The sequence below is a fragment of the Crocodylus porosus genome, unplaced genomic scaffold, assembly GCF_001723895.1.
Source record: "Crocodylus porosus isolate Cpor-Errol unplaced genomic scaffold, CroPor_comp1, whole genome shotgun sequence".
In the NCBI taxonomy this organism is placed as follows: domain Eukaryota; kingdom Metazoa; phylum Chordata; order Crocodylia; family Crocodylidae; genus Crocodylus; species Crocodylus porosus.
In genome coordinates, this window is record NW_017728918.1 from 33,824,053 (window position 1) to 33,848,687 (window position 24,635).

General features: G+C 40.7%; 1 protein-coding gene across 1 annotated transcript in view; it reads right to left on the minus strand.

Annotated features, from left to right (window-relative positions):
- The window catches only part of SNTG2 (syntrophin gamma 2), a 294,588-nt gene extending 271,025 nt beyond the window's left edge, over positions 1–23,563 (minus strand). Inside the window, exons 1-2 of the mRNA XM_019538149.1 lie at positions 23,543–23,563; positions 23,063–23,251 (exon numbers count right to left, since the gene is read on the minus strand). Of these exons, the coding sequence (XP_019393694.1) occupies positions 23,063–23,251; positions 23,543–23,563 (210 nt within the window). The remainder of the gene's footprint in view (positions 1–23,062; positions 23,252–23,542) is intronic.
- Between the last annotated feature and the right edge of the window lie 1,072 nt (positions 23,564–24,635).

Sequence of the window (24,635 nt, forward strand, 5' to 3'; positions counted from 1 at the left end):
ACCCAGGGCTCCACACAGGTACAGAAATTTTGCAGCAGGGGAGCATTGACACTGCTCCCCTGCTGCCAACCTTCTGTCCTGTGGGGCACCATGTGGGCTGGAGGACATGATGATGTAGGCCAGATCTGGCCTGTGGGCTTAGTGTTGAGCATCCCTGCTCTCAATTTGTCTGGTTCAGGGATTTCCCTCTAGCATCCACTTCTGTCACCTTCACAAACAGGATAATGGACTAGATAGATCATTGGTCTGATCTAGTAGGGCATTTCTTGTGTTGTTACATTCTTAAAGTAAGGTTGTAAAGTCAATAATTCAAAAGTTGGGAATTTCCATAATTCAGATTGTTTAAGCTAACTTTTAATCAGTCTGCCTGGTCTATGTACTATGATGTGGTATTTTAATCACAAGTTCATATACTAACTTTTCCACAGGGGCCTCACCTGACTTAATACAGACGATAATGAGTCTTCTTTGAAAGAACAGCTATTCAATATTGATTCCAAATAACTCCTGGATCACTGAGGAAGTTCCAGAGGACTGGATGGAGTTAAAGCTGAGTCAGCAGTGAAAAAAGCAAATGGAACTACTCAGGATATTATAAGCCTGTTAGATGGACATTGATCTTGAGAAAAATAATGGAACAGCCAATACAGGACTCAGTTAATAAAGAATTAAAGAAGCATCAAATGCTTAATGGCTTTATGGAAAACAGATCTTTTCAAACGAACATATTTTTTAATGCAATTACAAGTTTGGTCAATAAAGGTAACAGTGTTGATTTAACATACTTAGGGTGTGGATGCAGAAGACATTGACTACAAATAAATTTACCCTTTTGTAAGTAATGGACATTCAATTTGCTCTCTTAACTTAGCTGTGTGCAGTAATTGCTATTACAGCATCTGGCCATTAGATGGGTATCATGGGATGGTCAAGTGCTAGGGCAGTTTTTCAATGTTTTTAGATTCAAGGCAGCCCACAGAAAATGCCAGTTCTTAGTTTTCAATTATTTTTTTGACTAAAGAAAAATAGAGCAAGTGTTCTGCTGCAAAGATTGGTTTTAATACTATGGATTCCTATTTGAAATCTCGCCATGTCCAGACAAGCACAGATGTGCAATAGGGCTGTGCAAAGCTTCAGTCACTGATCGATTCAGTGGAGATTTGGCCCGATTTAGTGGCCGAATCGCTGAATCCCAATCAAATCAGGAAACCCCTTAATCTCTCTGAATCAAATCAGAACCCTCCAAACCGATTCGCAGAGATTCAGAAAGATTAGATGATTCAGATATAGACATAGCTTTAAATGTTTTTTCTACATAACTCAAGGTACCAGGCAGCTTGTGAATGCTGTGATGCTGGAGTAGATGGAGTGTCCCACAGGAGCATGGGAAGATCCCCAGCACACTTGGCAGCAGACCCAGAAGTGGACCAAAAGCACTTTCGGTCCACTTCTGAGTATGCTGGGGAAGACACAGCCCCCCCCCAATACCCTCCTGGCTCAGTAGCTGGTGCCTCCTGGATCTGGGGAGGCACCCAGGGTAATAGGATAATATCAAATAGGAGTATGGAAGTTATATATACCCAGATACACACACACACGTCGCAATGTAACAATGAGATTAATTAACAACTGACATAATGGACACATCTACAATCCTGCAATTATTGCACAGAAACTGAAATTACTGCACAGCATAGGTGCATATCTACACGTGCATCACAATATTGCACAATAAATTTCGTGACTTATGCTGACTTGAGCATAAATTTGATACCTGATTATTGAATTTATCAAATGTATACCTGCATAGTTACTGCACAGTACAGCACACATAGACACTTTACTGTACAGTAACATTGTGTGTGTGGACTTACTTGAGACTAATTTTAATGATAATGCTATCATTAATGCACTTTAACACCTGCACAGGTAGATGATTAATGTGCAGTAAATTTACCACTTGATGTGCAGAAACTTACAATGCAGTATATTTAAGCTACCATAAATGCAAGTGTAGACACACCCAATGTATACCGGGTGTGGTGGTGTTTAAACATTATTGGAAAGTTTAAATTAAGACACAATATTTTTCTAATGTTGTGCTTATCAAATGTCTTTGAATCATGGTATCCCTTATAAAATGCCAGCTCTCACTATCTTTTTTACTACAGAAAAAATAAGAGCAATCAATCCTGTTATAAAGAATTTGGAGAGACCACAATGGGTCAGACTGTTCTTAACACTATGTACAGTGCTAATATCCTGTGCCACCCTTTCAAGTATCTCAATGCACCCCAGGGTGCCACAACACCTGTCTGTTCTAATTATTTCAGAAAAGCACTGTGGCAGCATTATATAAGTAAGCTCGGCAGAATTTGATTTTTATTTGTAATAGTTTTCATGGCTAAAATTTATGTTTATTATTAAGCATTTATTTCAATATTTATAGATTTAAATTTTTAGGATAGCGCAAAATTAGGAGTGTGGGGATGCACATACACATAAACATGTGCACAGAAACATTCACAGAGACACACGCACAAACACATTCCTGCTTCCTCCTCCAGCCTTGGTACACAGCAGGCACAGGGGAAGTTGCTGTGCCACTGAGCTGTTAGCCCACTGCCTGGCCCCCATGCCACCCAGTGCCACCAAGCTCAGCAGCAGCTTTCCTTTGTCCCATGGTGGTTGCTGTCCACTGCCCCCCTCTTCCCCCACCCCCCAGAAAGGAAACCTCCAGCTGCTGTAGCAGCATCTGCTCCCTACAGCCAGCATCTTGCTCTGCCAGCTAGCTCCCACTAGAGTTTGCAAGAGAGGGCCTGACAGGCTAATACCCTGCAGACACCAAGCTGGGGAGGCGGGATGGCGACAGACAAACAGACATACACTGCCCAGCCCGCTCCCTGCCTCCAGCCACTGCTTTGCAGAAGCCTGCCTGTGTGCTGCAGCACCAACCTATTTTTACATCCCCTTTCAATACATTTCAGTTATTAATGATGGAAATATTTTTTAGCTCGTCTGTGAGCATGCCACAAGTTATATGCAAAGTGAAATACTGCCATTTAAATAATCATCCACTGCCATTGCCTGTTGTCAGTGAAGCACACAAGCACCAGGATGCTTATTATAATCATAGAAAAGTAGGGCTGGAAGGGACCTCATAAGATCATATAGTTCAGCCTGCTGCTCAAGGCAGCATCACCCCTGACTAAATCATCCCAGCCAAGTGTCTGTCCAACCTGCTCTTGAAAAATACAAGGGAAGGTGATTCCACAACTTCTCCCCATAGACTGTTCCACTGCTTAATTACTCTCATAGTTAGAAATGTTCCTCCTAATCTCCAACCTAAATTTCCTTTGCTGCAGTTCAAGGTCATTGCTTCTATTCATCTCTCCTATGGGAACAGAGAAAAGTCCATCTCCATCAGTTATATATTTGGTCTTCAGATATTTGAGGACTGTTATCAAATCCACACTCAGTTTTTTCTTCTCCAGACTAAATAACTAGGGATCATTGTAATTCAGGCTTCAAATAATTTCAGGGAAAAGCCCAGAATTTATCTTTTCCCTTGAAGCCCAGAAAAACTGTAATTTAGCCAGAAATGGCTTGAAACTGTAGGGGAGAGGGAGAGCAGGGGAAAAGGTTAAAAATCAATCAATCAATCAATCAATCAATCACTTACAGCAGCACAGAAGAAAGGCAACAGAGCCGGGGGTGGAGCGGGGGGAGATTCTGAGTTCAGGTGTTGGGAGAACAGATCAAATTAGGAGAAGGCCCAGAAAGACCAAATTAGTATATGTTAGGACTGTGCGAAGCTTCGGGTGCTGATTCAATTCAGAGGAGATTTGGCCCGATTCGATTTTTTGTTTTGTTTAGTTTTGTTTGTTTGGTTTTGTTTAAGAGCCAGGAGCTGGGAGAGCAGGTGGGGCAGCCATTAAGAGCGGGCGGGGGATGGGGATGATTCAGAGATTCGGCCAAATCAATATGGGACATTAATTTGAATCACCAAATCACAACAGTCCCCCGAATCCACCGAATCCAAATCTGAAGTGAATACAATACACTTCGCACAGGCCTAGTATGTGTGCATGTGATAAGCTATGTGGAGCCAGCAGGGGAGATTATGCGTAGGGGCAACCAACATGGGTTCACTAGAGGCAGGTCCTGTCAGACCAACCTGGTGGCCTTCTATGACCAAGTCACAAAATCCTTGGACGTAGGTGTCACGGTGGACAGTCTTTCTGGACTTCAGGAAGGCCTTTGGCACTGTCTCTCACCCCATTCTCATTAAAAAACTAGGAGACTGTGGCATCGATACCTACACAGTCAGATGGGTCACTAATTGGCTGGAGGGCCACACCCAGAGAGTGGTGGTGGACAGGTCTTATTTGACCTGTAGGGATGTGGGAGTGGGGTTCCACAGGGCTTGGTCCTTGGGCCCGCACTGTTCAACATCTTCATCAGTGATTTGGACGAGGGGGTAAAATGCACCCTGTTCAAATTCACAGATGACACTAAAGTGTGGGGAGAAGTGGGCATGCTAGAAGGGAAGAATAGGTTGCAATCAAACCTGGACAGGTTACAGGGATGGGAGGATGAGAACAGGATGGATTTCAACACTGACAGTGTAGGGTACTGCACCTGGGGAGAAAGAACCAGCAGCATACCCACAGGCTGGGGAACTCCCTTCTCATCAGTGCAGAGGCAGAAAAGGTTCTTGGAGTTATTATTAATGCCAAAATGAACATGGGCCGACAGCGTGGGGACGCAGTCAGGAAGGCCAAGCGTACCTTGTCAGGCATCCACAGATGCATCTCAAGCAAGTCCAAGAAGGTGGTCCTCCCCTCTATGTGACACTGGTCAGGCCTCAGCTAGAGTACTATGTCCAGCTTTGGGAGCAGTATTTCAGGAGGATGTGGACAATGTGGAGAGGGTCCAGAGGAGGCCACCTGTATGATCAGAGGTGAGCAGGGCAGGCCCTACGAGGAGAGGCTATGGGACCTGAACCTATTCAGCTTCCACAAGAGAAGGCTGAGGGGGGATCTAGTGGCCATTTACATACTAGTGAGGGGGGATCAGCAGGCATTGGGGGGAGTCCCTGTTCCTCCAAGCACTACCAGGAGTGACTAGAAATAACGGTCACAAGCTGGCAGAGGGTAGATTCAGGCTAGACTTCAGGAGGCGCTACTTCACGGTCAGGGTGGCTAGGATCTGGAGCCAACTTCCAAGAGAAATGGTGCTGGCTCCTACCCTGGGGGTCTTTAAAAGGAGGCTGGATGAACACCATGCTGGGTTCGTTTGACCCCAGTACTCTTTCCTGCCATGGCAGGGGGTCAGACTTGATCTGCTCAGGTCCCTTCTGACCCTACTAGCTATGAAACTATGACAAAACAGAGAGGCCAACCAGAGATATCCATGGATCAAGAGTCATCAAGAGGGAAGGAGAATACAAAAGCAGAGACTTGAGAGCAACAAAAGGTCCCTCTCTATCCCTCCTTATCATCATCTGCCTTGGTCCTTCCCCCTCTCTCCTCCTCCCCGAGAAGGGTCCCCATCCTTGTCCCTGGGAAGGGTCCAAATATCTGCCAAAATGAATCAGGGATCGAAGTTTCGCACAGCCCTGCTAAGCATGCACTCAATCCTGTCATTAACAGACATTTTAACTACACTGAATCCACTAAAGACCCCTGGGGACACTACTTGATACCTCCTCCCACCTAGATATTGAGTTATTGATGATATAACCTGTTGTGTATTCACTTTACAGTACTTTCATCATGTTTGCATTTCCTTAGCTTGTAAATGAGAATGCCATGGAAGACCATGCCAGAAGCCGCTCTAAAGTGTAGGTACACCAAATTCATATGTGGCACACTGTATTCATACTACTGCAGCACCCACAGGGCAAAATCCTCCAGCTAACACTGACACTCAACTCCCGCCCCTTCAATCCCTTCACCTGCCCTGATCTGCTGCTCTGACAATCATTGGCCTCACTCTGATTTTCAACTTCTCCCTGATCTGCTACTCCAACTCCCCACCTCCACGCAAAATCTTCCATGTGCCAAACAGACCAGATGCCAACATCACTTGTGGCACATGTGCCCCAAGATAATTTAGTGATAATCCACTGGTAGCTATCACAACAATCCCTTCTGGCTTTATAACTGATGAGTATTTCCTTTTTTGCTTTTCATTTAGTATGAAGATCTGTCATTCACCAGCAAAACATAGGATTCTGCTCTGAATATGAAATTATTAGCTTCCTTATGGGTTTTTTTGGCATTAATAACCAAAGCAACTAAATCCACAAATACAAATTAATTCATTTTCACAAAACCAATGAGATGAATGGGTCATTTTACAGATGAGTAACTGAGGCACAGAAATTAAGGTAAAAAAGGATCCATAAATTCCAGGTGCCTGTCTTGAAATGCCCACAAACTGTTTTGGTTTTTTTTTTGTTTGTTTGTTTGCTTGCTTGCTTGTTTTTTTTGGTGTCCCACCCACCTACCTCCCCAAGGTTTATAATATTTTATAACATTTTAGTTGTTCATTGCAAAGTTTCCATTGAATTCAGTGGCAGCAGTGAACACTCAGCACTTCTGCAAATCAGATCCTAACTCAGGCAGAAAATGACAAATATGAAATCAGTGATAACTACTAAAAGACCAGCATTATATTAGAGATCTGCAGCAGAAGCTTCAGTGAAATAAAGTTCTTCTCATTGGCACTAGACCTTAATCTTTAGAACTTTTCTTCCTGCAGTTTTTACCTCATGCACTGCTTGTCTTCCAGCTTTTGCAGGGATTTCACAACCTCTTCAAGAGAACAGGGATTCACCCCGTAGTATGGTCCATTCTCTACTCATCTCTAATTTATTTTGTTCCAGTCTTGTCCCCTCCACCACACCTGTGTCAGTCTCTTAGATTTCTGCCTCAGTGTTGCATCTATTTGGATTCCTGTGAGTCTACTTCCTTCTCCTCTATACGACCTGACAATCTCCTTGATATCAAGTCTATTGGCACCGCAAGAGTCTCTGGTACTACCAGAACTTAATCTAAAAATCTCAGACACAAGAAAGTCCAAATCCAGATTTTGAATTTGTAAGCACTTTTAAAAAAGAAAATAAATGCATTTTTGACTTACATCCCTACAAACATCAGCCATTTCAAAATATACATGTAAAATAAAAAAGTAACATTACTTTTATTTAGAATGTGATCATACTCAAAATCTGCCAGATGCTTCCTAAATACTGAGGGCACACAGTTTGTACTTTGTGGATTGATCAGCCTTTTCCTCCTAATAAGAAATAACCAAAGGCTGTGTCAAGTGGCCCATTAAGCTAGCATTAAGCACACAGTTTTTGTAGCCAACAGCACACAAGGGATATATGTGCTATGTTCATAATTTCTTCCTCAGTCTGAAAGACTCCATACCTGTTTAGAGCTAAGATCAATATCTGGCAAAATCTAAAGTCTCTAACTTGTGTTTCTGGAACAAGACAACATTTCAACTCTGCCACTGAGCACTTTTCCTCCTAATAAAACCTCCAGATACTGTTGCATCTCTGGGTTGTGCCACGGATATAACACTAGTATTGTGCTAGTTAGAAAATCATTTCCCCAGACATATAGTATATAAAAGGGCAGCATTTTGCAGACATATTTTTACTTCTGTGATCCAAAGGTTTGTCTGAATGTAGGTCTCTAAAAGCTAATCCCAATAATAACCCTATCTGCCTCAGCAGGTATTAGGCATGTGCTGGAGTGACTTCTGATAACAGAACCCTTGGTTTATGAATTCCATGTTATTGTCTCTACTCTTTTCTCCAAGATATCAACTCCTGTAGTTTTAAAGCAGCAAAGACTAACTGCTGACATGCACCAAGATAGTTACATCATTCCTTAATCTTTATATACAAATATGGGTTAAAAACTTAACAGATAGGCTTCAGTATGGTTGAATGAGTTCTGAAAGCAGGAATTCCTACAGTCATGATTTGCTTGAATCTAGGCTAAGCAGAGCATGGATTTCCGTTTTTAAAATTATAGAACACAGTTTAAAACACACACGCATACACACACACACACTTCCAAAGAGCCACATTCAAATTAAGATGTCACATTCATAACATTGTAGGAAACTGGTTCAAACTGAAATACAGCTTGCAGATACATTAGGTTTAAGATGTGTAATGAGTAACACTTTAAAGTACTGGTTTAAAAATTAATTACTAAATATAGATTTGGGATCTATAATTTTATATAGTATCCATAACAAGGTTTCCCTAACTATTGAGTATATGAAGCTGAGAAACTTTACAATTATTACATTTAGTCAGTTTTTAAATTTTCCTTAATTTTCCTTTTAAAATTAGGAAAGGGCTCTGTTCTCCCCATTACATTCCATTGGTCGGTTGAGATGGAGTTTTAAAGTTCTGAGGTGTTTTGTGGGGAATGTGGTCCTGTCATATTTCGTATGTGACATTTAAGTCTAATGAGTAAATAAAGAAATGGTAACTTCACAAGCAAGAGGGTGAAGGAAGGCAATCTTGGTAAAAACAAATAAAAATATATTAACCTCCCCCATCATATTTCATCCTTTTGCTGGCTGTTTTGGGATAGATTTACTTCTTAAACTAATTCAGTGATTATATGAATGAATTAAGTGCATTGTGTAGGTATTATAGGACTTGCTCATGCTGTCCCGTGTTCGTCTGCCTACAGGTGGTGACAGGGTAGACCTTGGCTCTGGATCACCAGGTCTGCCAGGGAGTGGGTCTTACATTTTTCTCGTCTGCCATGACTTTGATGACCTATGTATTCCCAGGAGGCAATGTCCACATTGATCCTACCTGGTCTTGATCCCTGTGTCTTCAGTGGGGCTCCAAACCTCCCCTTTACCCCCCGCCTAGCCTCTCCAGATGGTGTTTTATGATGTTCTTCCACAGCCAGGTTGCACTGCTGCCTGCTGTAACCTTCTCTGCACCCCAGGGTGTCCTAGTGCGTCTTGTGGGTACACCTTTGCAGGGTCCGGTCTTGGCCAGTGCTCAACAAAATTGAAATAGCAAAAAAAAAAAAATCACAGAAAAAAACCTTGGCTGCTTCTCAGCCTTCTTGTCAGGCTCTGGCAATGTCTTGCAAAAAAAATCCAATCCCTTACTCCATACTCTGCTGTGTGCTAGCCTGCCCTGCACCCCTATGAATGTACATAGTCTTTTTGGGGTCTCCCCCTTGTGCAGGAAGGCTCTACCTGTGACTGTAGATCTTTCTCTTTCAGCCGTCCTCCAGATCCTCTGTCGGAAAAACTCCAGTCTGGAGAGTCTCTCTGGCCTCGTGGGCTCCCTTGCTCCGAATCCTCAGCTGTGGCTCTGCTCCAGAGATTCCCACTAGCTGCTTGTTCACAGGCCTTTGCCTGCCTCAGGCTCACTCCCACAGCAGCCTTCCTCAGGCCCGCTCTACAGTTCCTGCCTGCTGAGATGCTCAGCTGCTCCTCTCTCCCCTCGGCCTGCAGGGAACTGACCCCTCTCTGCCCCTCTCTGGGGCCAGAAATACCTTTGACCGGCCTGCCTCCACCAATCCTCAGTGAGATGCTCCTCTGGAAATTGGGTGGGTATTTTCCTTCCTTTCTGGGATGCAGCTGCAGCCCTGCTGACCCTCCATGCTGAAGTTCTGTCTCACTCCTTCACATGCATGTAGTGGGTTGTCAATTTGCACCACAGAGTCTATATTTTCGCTGAGGCAAACCTGCCCCACAGGACACAACCCAAACCATAAAGCAAACACCAAGTACAAAACGATAAAGAGTTAACCAAGTCTCTTCCCAGACCCTGAGAGAGAGCCCTGGGTCTTGATGCTGCCACCTCTAGCCTCACAAACTTCCCTCTCTCACAGCAACCTTTCTTGAGAGCTTTTAACTTCTTCTGGGACAGCTAATGATCCTCATCAGGTGGCCCACTACTCCTAGGTAGGCATGTAATTTCTTTGTCACCACCTATAGCTGGGGTGTAGCTGCTGAGACATGCACCTTGCTGCATTAAGTTTGAAGCTAAGGTGAAGCAGACATGACTGTACTGGCCTTTTGCATAAAGAACTGCAGAGTTCACTCCATGATGGCAATTTCATTTCACTATGAACTTAGAAAGCTCTTTAGAAAGTGCTGATAATTGCTCTTCTGACAAGAAAAAAGACAAAAGCCAAACTGAAATTAACAGTATTCTTGATTTTCAACTATTTTCTCTTAAAAATCATATCCCTTAGTAATATCTTCATATTTATTCAAACCTCCCATTATGGAGCATCTCAGAATGCTTTATGTGTCTACTGGGGTGTACTTGGTAGCCGTGTTGGTCTGAGACAAGAAGACATACACAAAAAAACTACAATTCTTGGTTCCAAAATGATATCTTTTTTATTAGCCTTATGTGTCTACTGTAATTTTGTGTTTTTCACTTTCTGTGTCGCAGGGGCATGGCCCTCTATCTAGGATCTCTTGAGTGTATACTAACAACTATTTAATACAGGATGTTTGCTGTTATGGTACCTCTACTTGACCTGAGGCAGGTTAGAGTGTTATGTCTTGTGTGTATCAGGATAGATGGTAGTTTTACTAAAAGGTTAGATTATGGATTTTTATAGGATGGTTTTGTTTGGGATGATGTTGCCTCAGGCAGGGGGGTGGAATAGATGATGTATCTAGGGTCATTCCTTCTCTACTCTTCTATGATTCTATGAATAACAACCCTTAATAAAATTTTAGGGGGGGTTAGACAGGCAAACTGCTTCTAATTAAATCCAGGACTTGGTTAAAACAATATGAAACATTCTACTCTAAGGGATTTTTGTGTAGGTATAAGGAACTCAGTTGTACCTTTTCATCCAAAGACACACACACAGCGCTCCTGCTTTTACAGCATCTCCTGTTTTAGATAGCAAAAATATGTATCATAGACAAGAATATCAGCAACAACAAGAAAGGGCAGATTTAGCTGTTGAAATATAAGACAATTCCATATAGTTGTTGTCATCTACAGGTTTGCAAAAGACTTTACTTCAAATTATTCTGAGGCCAGGGATAACTTCACCACAGTATTACAGTGCTGGATCTTTAATTTGAAGTGTGATTTCAGTTCAAGGACCTTTTAGTAAACTCCTAAGTGGAATTAAGCAAAAATCAGGAAGATTTTTGGTGCTTGATTTTTTTTTAAATTGTGCTGTTTTGGCTTAGGTGTAAAATATTTTAAAACAAAATGTAAATATTTTCTCCAAATTTGTTCTTGGAGAGGTCCAAATAGTGTTGCTACACTATTAGTAAACAGCAGTTTAGCAAGGTCAGTGAAGGGGGTTTTTTTGTTTGTTTGTTTCTTAATATTGAAGAGCAGTTGAATTTCCAAGAGAAAAGTCTGGACTTCAGATTAAGTAGTCTAATTTTGATACCTAGAGAGATTATGGATCATGCCATTGGGGAATCTATAAACATCTAGAGAACAGCAATATGATAAGGAATAGCCAACATGGATTTATGACCATCCTGATTTCTTGCTGTGAAAAAGTGATAGGCTTTGTAGATAGTAGAGATCAGCCGATATGACACACTTCAACTTTAACAGCTTTTCAACCATGTTCCCCATGACATATGAATTAGTAAAGTAGGGAAATACAGCCTAGATAAGTGGTACTCAAGTGTTGCTCCATGGTCCAGATGAGCAGTGCAGGCCCAGTCCTTGGGTCAGAACAAGCTCTGTGCACCAGGATTTGGCCTTGGTGCCCAGCACTTCCCCCTTCCTGCCCCATGTGCCAGAATCAGACTCTGGGTTCTGGTACCATCCCCATGAGCCAGGATTTGGCCCTAGGGGTTTGAAATTGGCCACTCCTGTCCCTCATAGGTGGGGATTGGGCCCTGAAGCCAGATGCCACCCCTGTCCATTCATGAGTCCAGTATTGTTCAGTAACTTCAGCAATGACATGAAGGATCAGATATAATGCACAGACTTGTAGAAGATACAAGCTGCTTACACTTTGTAGAACAGAATGAAGATTCACAGATTGTTCTTCAGTAAATCCTGCACACAGGATGATACAAAGCAAATGTAAAATACAAATGAGGGGGGGTATGACTGCCTCGACTGTAGGATTATAGAAAAGAAACTGGTAGTTACAATAGACTGTAAGCCGAGTAAGTCAACTAGCGAATCGCCAGTCAAGAATGATGGGGGCAGGGGAAATAGATTGTTTTCTGTAGCTACAGGGACAAAATCAGTAGTAAGTCTTAAACTGCAACACGGCATATTCAGACGGGATATTAGGAAGCACTTTATAATTATGAGGATGGTAAAACACTGGAACAGATTACCTAAAGGGGTTGTGGAGTATCCTTTATCAGGGGGTTGGGCAAGTTCAGACACTTTCCAGACTTATTTATCAATGATCCTATGAATGATGTTATAGTACTGCCTAGTATGTACTGCCAAGGCAGGTTCTATTTTGTCTGGCAACATGGAACAAAAAAGGAATAAACAACTTACCACCACTGTAAATATGCAATTTAACCTTGTTTCAAACCAATAAATTATGCCTTGCTTAAGAAACTTGGCATGACTATGTCCTGAAATTTCATGGGTTCAGACAGCTATATAAGTCTAGAAGGGACCTTCTTCATCATCAAAAGCACTGTTGTGGTTTTGCAGATAACCTTCATTAAAAAGTCCCTACAGAGAGCAAGAAAGGAAATCATATCCTTTTTGAAGACAAAAGTGAAAGGATTATTTTATTCACATTAATGATTAATAACATCAGAATTGCTTTAGTTTTGTATTTTAGCTATATACTGAAAATACACTTTCAAGAAAAAGTAAAAAAAACCCACAGCTAGTAGAACACTGTGAAGTGTGGCAACCATTCCTGTAGATTAGAATATTGCTGAATTTTTGTAGCAAGTTCTCTACCCTTTTGGCATCTCTCATAGGTATGTTCTTTTCTCTTCTACATAATCCATTTTACTTATCACTGGGTAATCACATCTATTATCATAGCTTCAGCTAGTTCTTGTGTGGTAACGATTCCTAGGTCACTCTTACAACTCTGACCTCTTCTCCTCCTGAGTAAAGCTACATTTCTGTCTACCTGAAATGCCTTCCTAGATGTCTAAACTTATGATGATTAAATGCATTCCTTACCCTTTTCTTAGCTGCCAACACTTGCCCTAACTTTTCCATTGTCATCTGCCAGAATTCCATTGTCTCAGTGTAATCATATCCCCACAATGACAAAATGAGGTGTACAGTCTGAGTACAACTATGAACTCAGGGTATAGAAATATTGAACACTGACTGTGCAAGCCTGGCTATGTCCTAGGGCATAAAGCAGTGCATTCTAGACAGCTGCTAAGAGCCATCAAAATTACATCATAGGATCAATAACTTAATTGTTCTATGGCTCCACCCTCACAAAGCAGTGATTTTTTGACAGAGAAGTCTGCATTTTCAAGCGCAAGTCATGCATGAGCACACTTGATATCTTTCCATAACAAAGTGACAAGCTCTATGGTTAGCAGAAAGCAGTGGATTGGTATTCTTTGACTTTACAAGGCTTCTGACACCATTTCCCATAACATTTTCATTGGTAAACTAAGGAAAGACAGATGAGATAGAAATACTGGAAAGTGGATAATACATAACTGGTTGCATCATTGTGCTCAACAAGTAGTCATCAGTGGTTTAATGTTTAGTTGAAAGGAGGTATCAGATGGGGTTCCCCAGTGATCTGTTGGGTCCAGCATTAATATCTTCTTTAATATATTTGGAGGATGAGATTAAATACACACTTAGCAAGTTTGCAGATGACATCAAGTTGGATGGAGTTGCAAACACTCTGGATTCAGAATGTGCTTGATAAACTGGACAAAGTTCCTTGAGTAAACCTGATATCTTTTATTAAACCAACTCAAATAGTTGCAAAACTTCTTTGTAAGCTTTGGGAATAAATACCATTTGTCAAGCTGAGGAAGCATCAACAGTTGGTGCGTTCGGTTTCTGGACAGAACTGTATAAATGGTTCAGAATCAGATGGAATTAAATTAGGACACATTCAAAAGTCTACACTTGGGATGGAATACACATAGACTGTGGAATGACTGGATAAGTTGCAGTAATGAAGAAAAGGACTAGAGGTCGGGGGGAGTAGCAGGGTGGGGGAAGAGGAGAGAGCCACAGTGGGCCATACGCTGAATATGAGCAAACAGTAGATTTGACAGAAAAGTTTATATCTGGAAATGTATTTAAGATGGTCATATTCACTAATCTGAATTATCTGAATGCAGCTTAGCAGATAGTGTCAGTAGCCAATTAGAGTGCTAATTCTTAGCACTGCCTGGTCTCTGTCAGAGAACATCCAATGAGTTTTGCTTTCCTTAACAACATTTTTAACTATACTTGCCTGTCCATCATTACCCTATCATCATCACATCAGAAATACACAGCAGTGAGGAGGGAAAAAATCATTTGGATACTAAATTCCTTTTTGCTGTACATTAATAATGAGGCATTAATGAAGCTGATATTACTTACTTCCTGAATGTGTCATCTATTCAAACCAATATATAGATTAAAGAAACATACATATTTTAAAATGAATAATCAAACAGGTCTGGAAAAATGTTAAATGTCACTACCCTTAAAATCACCTATGAGATTTCTTTACCTTCTTCCAGACCCACCTCTTCAGAAACTCCTCTGAGAAATGGGCTGATTAATAGTAGCTAGGATGAGTGGGCAGTTAGAGATTTTTCATATTGTTGACACTTTTCTTCATGGAATAATATGTTTGATATGATTATAGACATATATGATGTGTGCCTTTTTCCCTGCCTATCTCATTTATATATCACTATGTAAGCTAACATGGCAGGGACCATGTCTTTATATATTGTTTTTTGCTTCTGGGGAGAGTGTATGCTGAGATGCATATCAGTTATCTGTAGTAGATAGGTATCTGTCTCGCAAGACGATAGAATTGCACTGAGTGAGGCATCAGCTCACTGAACATCTGTGAGTGTGACTGTAGGGCCCAATTATTGAATGACAGTCTATTCTTCACTTATCTCATTTGAAGTTAATGTCAAACAATTATGTATATGGTATGGGTTCTTCCTAATGTTTCTTCTTTTCTCTGCATGTTGGGCTTTTTCTTCAAAAGCCTTCATTCTAAATTTAATTGACTGTTTCCAATCATTTTGATCCTCAGAAATCTTCTCAAAATTGTTTGGCTTGATGTCCATCACCTTCATATCTCTCTTGCAAGCATCTTTAAACAAGAAATAAGGATGTCCACATGGTCTTTCTATAAAAGAGTTCTCCATAAAAGAGATCCTTAGGAATATGGCCATCATCCATTGTCTACATATGACCAAGCCATCAAAGTCAGCGTTGGCTAACAAGTGAATGGATGCTTTGAATGTTGGCACATTCCAAGATCTCAGCATTAGCAACTCTGTCCCACCAGGAAATTCCTAGAATGCAGCAAAGGCAAGATATGTAGAGGCTGTTGAGGTGCTTTTCTTGAGTTAAGTATGAGGTTCAGGATTCACTGCCATTCTAAAGCGTGTTGATCAGTGTGCCGTCTAAGCTGCATTCCTGCACAGCCACGCACACCACACAGCTTAAAGGGAACACTGGTGTTGATGATGTTATAGACGCTGATCTTGGTTTTAAGTTAGTTTGTTGTTATTCCATGCTCATTTTCTCAACATTCTCATGATGCCTGATGTTTTGCCATTATGGTTATTTAGTTCAGCCTCATGTGACAACTTATGGGTAACAATGGAGCTAAAGTACATACATTACTCACAACATCCAATACATTTTCACCTGTTGTGATCACTGGTGGTGAATAAGTGTTATAACCCATGACACTGGTCATCCTGATGCTGATCATAAGACCAAACTCTTGACAGCCATGAATGAATTGATGAGGCTTTGAAAAAAATTGCTCTCTGTGTGGGCTATTAGGGCAGTATCATCAGCAAATACCAGTTTGCACAAATCAAAGCTTTCTGCACTTTAGTCTTAACTTTAAAGCATTAAAGGTTAAATAATTTTACAATTGAGATTCATTAGACAGCACTCCTTGCTTTCCTCATTTCCTTCAAAGTTCCATCTGGGGCATTCTTCTTGTTATTTAACATAGCAGGTTTTTTGGCCTTGATAAAGGTAATCAATTCCTGCAAGTGCACAGTCATTTGGGGAAGATTTTTTAACAGCCACATTCTCATGCATATCCAGGAACTTTCCCTTGACAAAAGAATGTATTGTTCTCTTAAGGAGTCATCCAAGGACAGGCATGTTTCTTGCAATGCTGTGATGTTAATGTTCAGCCTGTTTAATTCCGTATCTATTACAGCTATCTTATGAGCACCAGAAATATTCACACGATCATCAGTCCTAATATTCTATGTTGAACTACAGAGTATTGATTTTCTCTCTTTCTTTTTGTCTGATTCAGTAATGCAATGTGCTCTGAGTTTTCTCTTGGCTTTCAGCACAGATTAGAGCAAACAGACCATGGAGGATCAGCACCTTACTGGCTGGGGGCTGCCCAGCTTTAGACAGATTATACTGGATCAATGAGATAGAATAATATCTCCCACCAGCAGAGGCAACCCTTAGCATTCTTCTCTTTGCCATATGAGTTGGACTTATAATTAGTACCCCCCTATGCCCCCCAGTGCTCTTTCGCCCAAAGACATTGGCACCCTAGAAGTTGCCAGGTTATTTAACTGCAGCACTAGGCCGTAACAATTGTAGACAGTACCATCTACTGTAAACTATAATAGCAGGTAAACCTGATCTGACTATGAGTTATCTGGAACTACATATTATTATTATACATATTTTCTTACACACGTACCTGGGGGGACACATCATGAATGTTTTATCTATTTATTTCTAGAACTAGAAAGCCAAGAGGAAGCAAACAGAAGGAAAGTATGGCCCTGAAAAATCCAGTTGTGAGCAGGGCCCTAAGAGTATAGCAGACACTGAGCAATTTGAGCCAAGGACTTGAGAAGCCTGAAAGCACTAAAAAGGAACTGAAAGGACCTTATCTTGATCTACTACAAGCTATGTAGCAGGAAGAAGAGGAAGCAAGATAAAGTTTAAAACTGTTTTTTCAACTACAGCCACCAGCTAGGGAAATATTCAGAAGAGCACAGAGGATGACACAAAGAGAAAGGAAACACATAAAAGAAGGGAGAATTGAACCAGACTCTATAATATCTATGCAGGAGAAGAAATAGGAATACATAGATGAATGGACAAATTAACTAAACAGCAAAAGAAAATACTCCCCCCAAGGACAAAATATTTTTACCATTGAATACCAACTTTACCATTAAATATAGACAAATGCTACTTTTTCATTATCTGTTGTAGTTATCACTGTGAGTTTAAACTGCATGGGCAGATGAACCATGTGATCTCTATTCTTTCACTATGTGACTTCCATAAAATTGGAAAGCTCTGGTTGGTAGAAGGGGGTATTGATGCAGAGCACAGTTACATATTGTGATAATTGCTGTAGAGGGAAGCCTGCTCAGCTGGGAATCAGGAAACCATGAATAAAGTTATTCACATTTCTCACTGAAGTTATATTTGTACAGGTCTTACAGCCCTTATTGAGCAAAAGCTCATATCCATCCTTAGAAAGCCAGTAAAATATCACCCTGCCATTTCTAATTAAGGTAAATGAAAGAGAACACATAGTAATTTCAGAAAAAGCTAGGAACTAGATCAGTTCTTGATTCTTGATGTGGGGCACCCAAATCTTATGCACAAGTTTGAATTAATGGCCAAAACTGTGGCATTGAATAGCCTACCTATAATCACGGAACTAGCTTATTTGACATAGTTCTTTCTCAGTGCCAGGAAAAGAACCCAGGAACGCTGACACCGAATTCTGCTATTACAAGAAAAATAGTGTGGGAAAGCAACAAGTGGAGAGAAAAAACCCTCTATTAATTGTGTCAAGCAGGTAGTTTACAGAATTCAAATGGCAGAGAGATTCATGGGCTATCTAAAATGTCTAGAGTTCAAACCCTGCTGACAATTCACAAGAGATGTACAGGATAAAATGTGTTTTCTATAAATGGAGAAAACATCCTGTAACATGTTTTACAGTTAATATGCATAACTGTTATGCACTGGCATACAATAAAAAACATATGGGTTACTGGGTTGTATTAGCTCTGGAGAGTTTGAAGATGAAACACAATGATACAAAGTGAAATCCATGAGTGACCTCTTTATACTGGAATATCAAATGGCTTGGTCTTTCTGTTGTACTTTTCGGAAATTTGATCCTCAAACGTCAGCACCTATCTACATTATATTATTGTACTTTATAACCTTGACAAACTTTCATGGTCCCAGTACCGTAAGGATGGGTGGGTGATCAGGATAATGAACACTTGGTACTCCCTAAAGGGCAGGAAGAGGCAGAATAGACCAGCGGAGGCACTTTGCCCTCCCTTCCTTTATCTCCCCGCCCCTCTTCCACTTCTTCTTTGTGGCTGTTATGGCTCCTGCAGTGGGGAGGACAGTGCAGTGGCAGTAGCACAGGACCCAGAACTGGAGATAGAGATTTACTATTGCTGTGTGATGGTCCCTCATTTTGTTGCTATCTGCCCAAGCTGCAGCAAACCCCTGCCTCCTGCTTCTGCCCCACCACTCCACCGGCACTTTTCAGACCTCCCCACTGACTGAGCTTGAGCTGGAGGGAAGCTCAGTTACATTTCCTACCTCTCATACAACTGTTTAAAGATGAAATAACAATGCTATTTATAAGCAATAAATGTTATTTTTTGGTGGTCCAAACTTTGGTGAAGCGTTTTCAAAAATTGACAGCAGTCAATAGGCTAAGATATGTAAAAACATGCCCTGTAGTATTATTTGATTTCTGTTTCTTGGATGTCTAAATCAACTCCTCAGACATAGGGAAAAATAAACAACAGAGGGTTAAATGATGTAGCTTTTCCCCTTATTTTTGGATGTCTGAGTATCAGAAGGCAGAACTTCCCCTTAACTAGGTGTTGCTTTTTGCATAGCCACAGAGGAACATTTAATTACTTGTTCTTTTGATATTTTTACTTTTCTTTCTTTCTTCTTTTTTTTGAACAAAAATACTTGCATCAAAGATGTCAGAAAAGTCTGAGACTGAGCCAATAGCTATCTTGGTCTCTGTCTAGACCTTTCTGGGGATACATTCTAGTCTCTCGTATGCATGTGTTCCCTCCAGAGCAGGGGTCAACAACCTACAGCCTGTTGACTGGTTCAATGGTGGTGGCAGCATGGACATGGCTCCAGCTGCCTGGCCCCAGTGCAGCTCCCCTCCAGCTGGAAGTTAAGTTCACATCCCAGCAGGCTCATCAAGCTGCTGAAGCCTCCTGGCCAGACTGAAGCTGGGTTGTTCTACCCCATGACTTGAAAAGTTTGCTGTCCCCTGCTCTGGAGTAGTGATACTCAATCTATAGGCTCCCACAGGCCAAATGAATGGTGCAGAGCACCAGTGGGACCCACAAGTAGGATCAGTCTATTGGTGTGATCTAGTGCGCTGGCCCAATCCTGCACACTGGCACAATCTGGTGTATGGGGTCACATTGTCCAGCCTGCGGGGTTTCCCACAGATCTGGAAGTTTGCCAGCAGGGGAGAAGCAATTAATGCTGCTACTACTCCCTCATCAAAATTCCTGACCCAGGAGATGGATAACACAACTCTGCAGGTCGTGTCTGTCTTGAGGGTCAGGGGTTGAGCACCACTTCTTTGATCAATGAACAGACACTCTACTCCTCTGTTGACACCATCCTTGGCAACTGAGTAAGAAGTAAAGCTCAACTTGAGCAGTGATTTTAAAAACACTTTCTGCTGGCTGCTGTTATCTTTTAGATCACTGGGAAAGTTGAGTAATTTCTTACACTATTTTTTCACATGCTCATCCAAATGTAAACAACAAATTCAAAACCCATATATCGGGAATTTAACTCTTCATGCTTAGAAGGGACAACAGAAAAAAAAGCAAGCAATCAATATTTTTCTGAACTGGGGATACACTGTGGTGAAAGGGGTGTAGGAGTACCTAGATATAAAAGTACACATTAATTATGAGTAACAGCATACAAATTAATGTTCGGGACAAAAGTTGACAAAGATAAAAACTTTAAGACAATAAGTTGAATAGGCTGGTTATAAAATCATTTTTAAAGTGCCCATGTATATAAATATCTGTGTGTGTGTGTGTGTGTGTGTGTGTGTGTAATTGTATATGCATGTATGAATGCTACAGGAAGAGACAGGTCCAATTCTTTGCCATTCTGTTGCATCTAACATTCATCTTTTCTTAGATAGCAGCATGTAGAAAACATCATAATTTTCACACAAGTTGCCAGAATGCCATCTTACTTTTTCAGCCTAATTTCAGGTTAACTGTCTATATCTATTTTACTAATAGTTTATACTCAATGAAAATTTTCATTCCTCTTCATACTTAAATCTGTCATCTTTTTAATGTTGAGAATCCTATAGTTTCTCCCGAGTTCTAGAAGCAGAAAGAGTTTAGGCAATAATATTTGCTTTTCAGATACTGCCTATACTATCCCAATTTAAGAAACAATGATTTTAATCATTTTTTTCTCAACAGAGTTCATTGATTTTCTACAGGGATGTCAAATTTTAATGTAAAGAACCCACATTAAATAATCTATTTAATTTAAGGTCATAGCATACTTTGATACTGTATGGACTGGCAAAGGAAACCTGTACAGATAGAAGATGGGTCCCTTTTGAAAGAATTCTCAGAAAACCTTGCAATGACCATTGAAATGCAATTGATCTGAGTATTACAATTTAGATTTCTGTGCCTGATCATCTGCTGAACATCAGGAAAATAATGTTGGAATAGGCAACCAACTATCATAGAATAGCATGTTCACAACATTTTTCACTTATAAAGTTTGTCTATTTCAAAAATATATCTAGGACCCTAGGCCACTGAAATATACAGCTGTTAAATACATTGAAAATATTAAATCCAATTAAAGCAATGTAAAGAAAACATTGAACAGTAATAATCTAACCCACCAAGGAAATAAAGGAACACACTCAACTCTAACTACTTCCTTAGAGAGAGCTTCATTCAAATACACAAGCCTAGTAATCTGGGCCACGGATTACAAAATTACAGACTCTTTGTCCAAGCAGCAGCAAGTGTGTTGTGGGACATCTCTGGGGAATTCCTTCCATACAAATACCTGAAATTTCAACTTAGCATTGTCAACTGATCTTCCCAGCTATCTCAGCTGGCGGTAAAAAGAAACATGTTATCTAAGATTTTCTGAGCTTTAACCCAAGTATACTTTTACCAGTCAAAACCAAATTGCCATCTGAATTGCCTCTGATAGCTCCAAGTCCTTCATAGCTGCACTGCAACATGTCAGCTTCCAGAAATAGCAGTAGCTCTCTGATGGGCACACAAGGGCCTTGCTCACCTCCAGGCTTATCAGCTGTTTTACTAGGTCTGGTCATGAAAGTACTTTGACCTACACAACATCTACTTTACCTCCACAGTGACTCTTCTTTCCCAAATCTGTTTCAAGTCCTTGTTCTTATCTTTAAATTTGATCTTTAAATAATCTTTCTGTCTGAACCTCACACAGTACTCTCAAAGCAGAAAAATGGTAAATAGAGGGCCCTCTGAATGTGATATTGAATTCCATCAAAAAATTCAGAATGAAATCAAATCTAGGCACTGACAGAGTAAAGCAAAACATATTTTTGTATACACACCATCCAAATAATCAGTTCAGAGAGTGGTTCAACATATTCCTATCTAGAACATAACACCCAGGAATTGATTCAATCAAAAGACAGACAAACAGAAAGACAGAAAGACAAGAAAAAAATGAGGAAATGGGAAAGGGTTCCCTTTCCTTTCATAATTTGCATATAAGACGTTATTGAGACAGGCACATCATAAACGTTTATGCAGACAAACACCATATATTGTATTTTACTGTGACCACAGCTTATATGTAATTTATTGCTACTACCAACAGATCATGCAGCATTCCTCAGTCAGAGATTCACATATTGTGCCTCTCAGTGAAATGGAAGGTCTACACAAACTGATAATTTTGCCTAAGGCATTTGTTTCCATCTCCCAACTAGAAAATGACACTGAGGTTCTCAACGTATCACAAAATATAGCACACTCTCTCACATTTTAAAAAGCAGGTCATGTCCCACTGACTTCCTCTATAAACAATATTCTCAAGCCATTAATTAACATTTCTAACTTATACTAAAAACTTGTATTGGGTTATTTTTGAATGGCGTTGAACAAAGAGGATTAAAAAATATTAACACTGGCAGAAATGAAAAAGCTATGTAAATATAGTTGAGGTATGTATTTTTTATTAATCCTTCATAGAGTATTACAAACTTACAGGATATCCCTAAATTCCCTAAAGTTTACCTGAGTTAATGTTACCACACCTGAGTTAGTTTTTACCTAGGACTAAAAACAATCTTCGGGGCTGTGAAACAGAAGAGAGCTACTACTAGGAATGGCTAACAGACACCAAAATTGCAGAAGAAAGGATAAGTTAATGATACATAAAGATCATTAAAAAGGAGAAAGGGTCATTAGCACCTGAGATTAGCAGGAACCAGATATATTAAAGTAAGCCCTGAAGTCAATCGACTCCCTCAGCACTGCCTGAAAAGAAATGCTACTGCCTCTCCCAGGCAGCTCTTTTTAAAGTTTAGGTGGATCAGGAATCAAGCTGGGTGCAACTGTACCATTGCCACCCCCCCCCTTCCCCTCCCCACCCCCTAGATCAGCCCCTATGTGTGAATATATATATCTTTGTACATTGTAAGGTAAATGAATATGGTTCATTCCTTATATATGAGTTTTATGACAAAAAAGTTCACATTCTGTTAACCTCATATTATGATTACTGTGAACTATAATACAGAGTTGGGAAGCACATAAATACAGAAGCACTTACATTTGCACTGCACTCACTTCCACTAATACAGATGACATCTTGTTTTTGAATTGTTAGTACCTCTTTGGTAAGCTTAAGTCGGATGTCATAGGCATTTTCAGATCCGTCATCATATAACAATGCAATACCCGTTTTAGTCTGTGGAAATAAAGCACAAAAAAGGTTAAGTACAAGAGCATTTTTCTGAGACTAAACAATAAGTTCCATCCTATTCAATACCTTTTGTACAAAATATCTTATTATCACCCTTATCTGGTGATGTACCGTAAATGGGCCCTGAAATGGGTATAAATGTAATTCATTTCCACTTTACAGCCTATTATGTTGCTGGTGAAAGAAGTATGTACAGTGGAGTGGTTTGTTTTGGAAAGGATCTTTATTTGTTTTAAGTATACATGTTACTATATTTTTATATTAGAAAAGGCCAGGTTAAGGCAAACACCTCTTACAGCACGAGGTGATGACATTTGTGGACCTTACCAGCTGAGAAGCCCACTCCATCACTTAAAGCTAGCCTTAGGAGCTTGAAAGCTCTGTCTACCATACAAATGCACCTTACTTTTATTGTAGTGCCACTGTGCCATACATAATAAATGCACACACATAATACCATAGATATCGAAATTCAAAACAATTTTGAATTTAAAGTGATCCCCCAATAATTAGATTCTATAAGTAGAAAAGTATATGTGTTACAATTGCCCATGTATACAATCTAATGAGTAGGAGGTAATCTTAAATTTGTCTCCCCACTGCTCTGATGGGAAAGCAGTGGTAGGGATGGGGGGGGTCAGACCCCCAACCCCTTCTCCTCCCTGCTGGACTCCCCTTTCCTTGACCCCCTGGTGCCTGCCCCATCACCATTTGCCCCTCCTAATGCCTGAAACCTTCCCCTTTACCCTCCTGCCCCTGCTAAGTTGCACCCTGCTGCCTGCCATCCCTCCCCATACTCTGTACCTGTGCCTGGACCCTGCCACCTCCCCCTTTGCCCCTCTGTCTGTGCCTATTCCCACCCTGTACTCTCTCTACCACCTCCCCTCCACCCCTTGTTCCCTGTGCCCTCACTCCCACCCCCTGGTCCTTCCTGCTGTCTGCTCTCAAAGCCAGAAATGAGTTGTTGTCTGCCCCAGGCTGATACTTGACTCTAAGAAGAGGCTTTTCTCTTCCCAAGTCTGAGGAAAAAAAATCATCTTGTACTGGAGTAAATATGGTATTAGCACCCTGTATTGAAGGTTTGTTTTTGAAAGTCAGTTTACAAAAGGCTTAAGAATTACAATTGAAATAGTTGCACAATATAACATTTCTGTACATAATTCTGTGAAACATAAACTGTGTGAACCAATACCATCTGAGTATCTACAGAAAACGTTCATTGATTGGTTCTTTGACACTGCTTCCGCTGCAAACATCCTACTAATCGCTAATGATTAGAAGCCTACCTAATTCATGGAAAATGCCCCACAAATTTGCAGGGAAAATGTCTCTGATTGGGTGAGGGGCCTGGGTGGCCCTGCCCCTCACCACTAATTGGCTGCAAGGGGTGTCCGTCATGGAGCTCCACCCTGCACTGTCG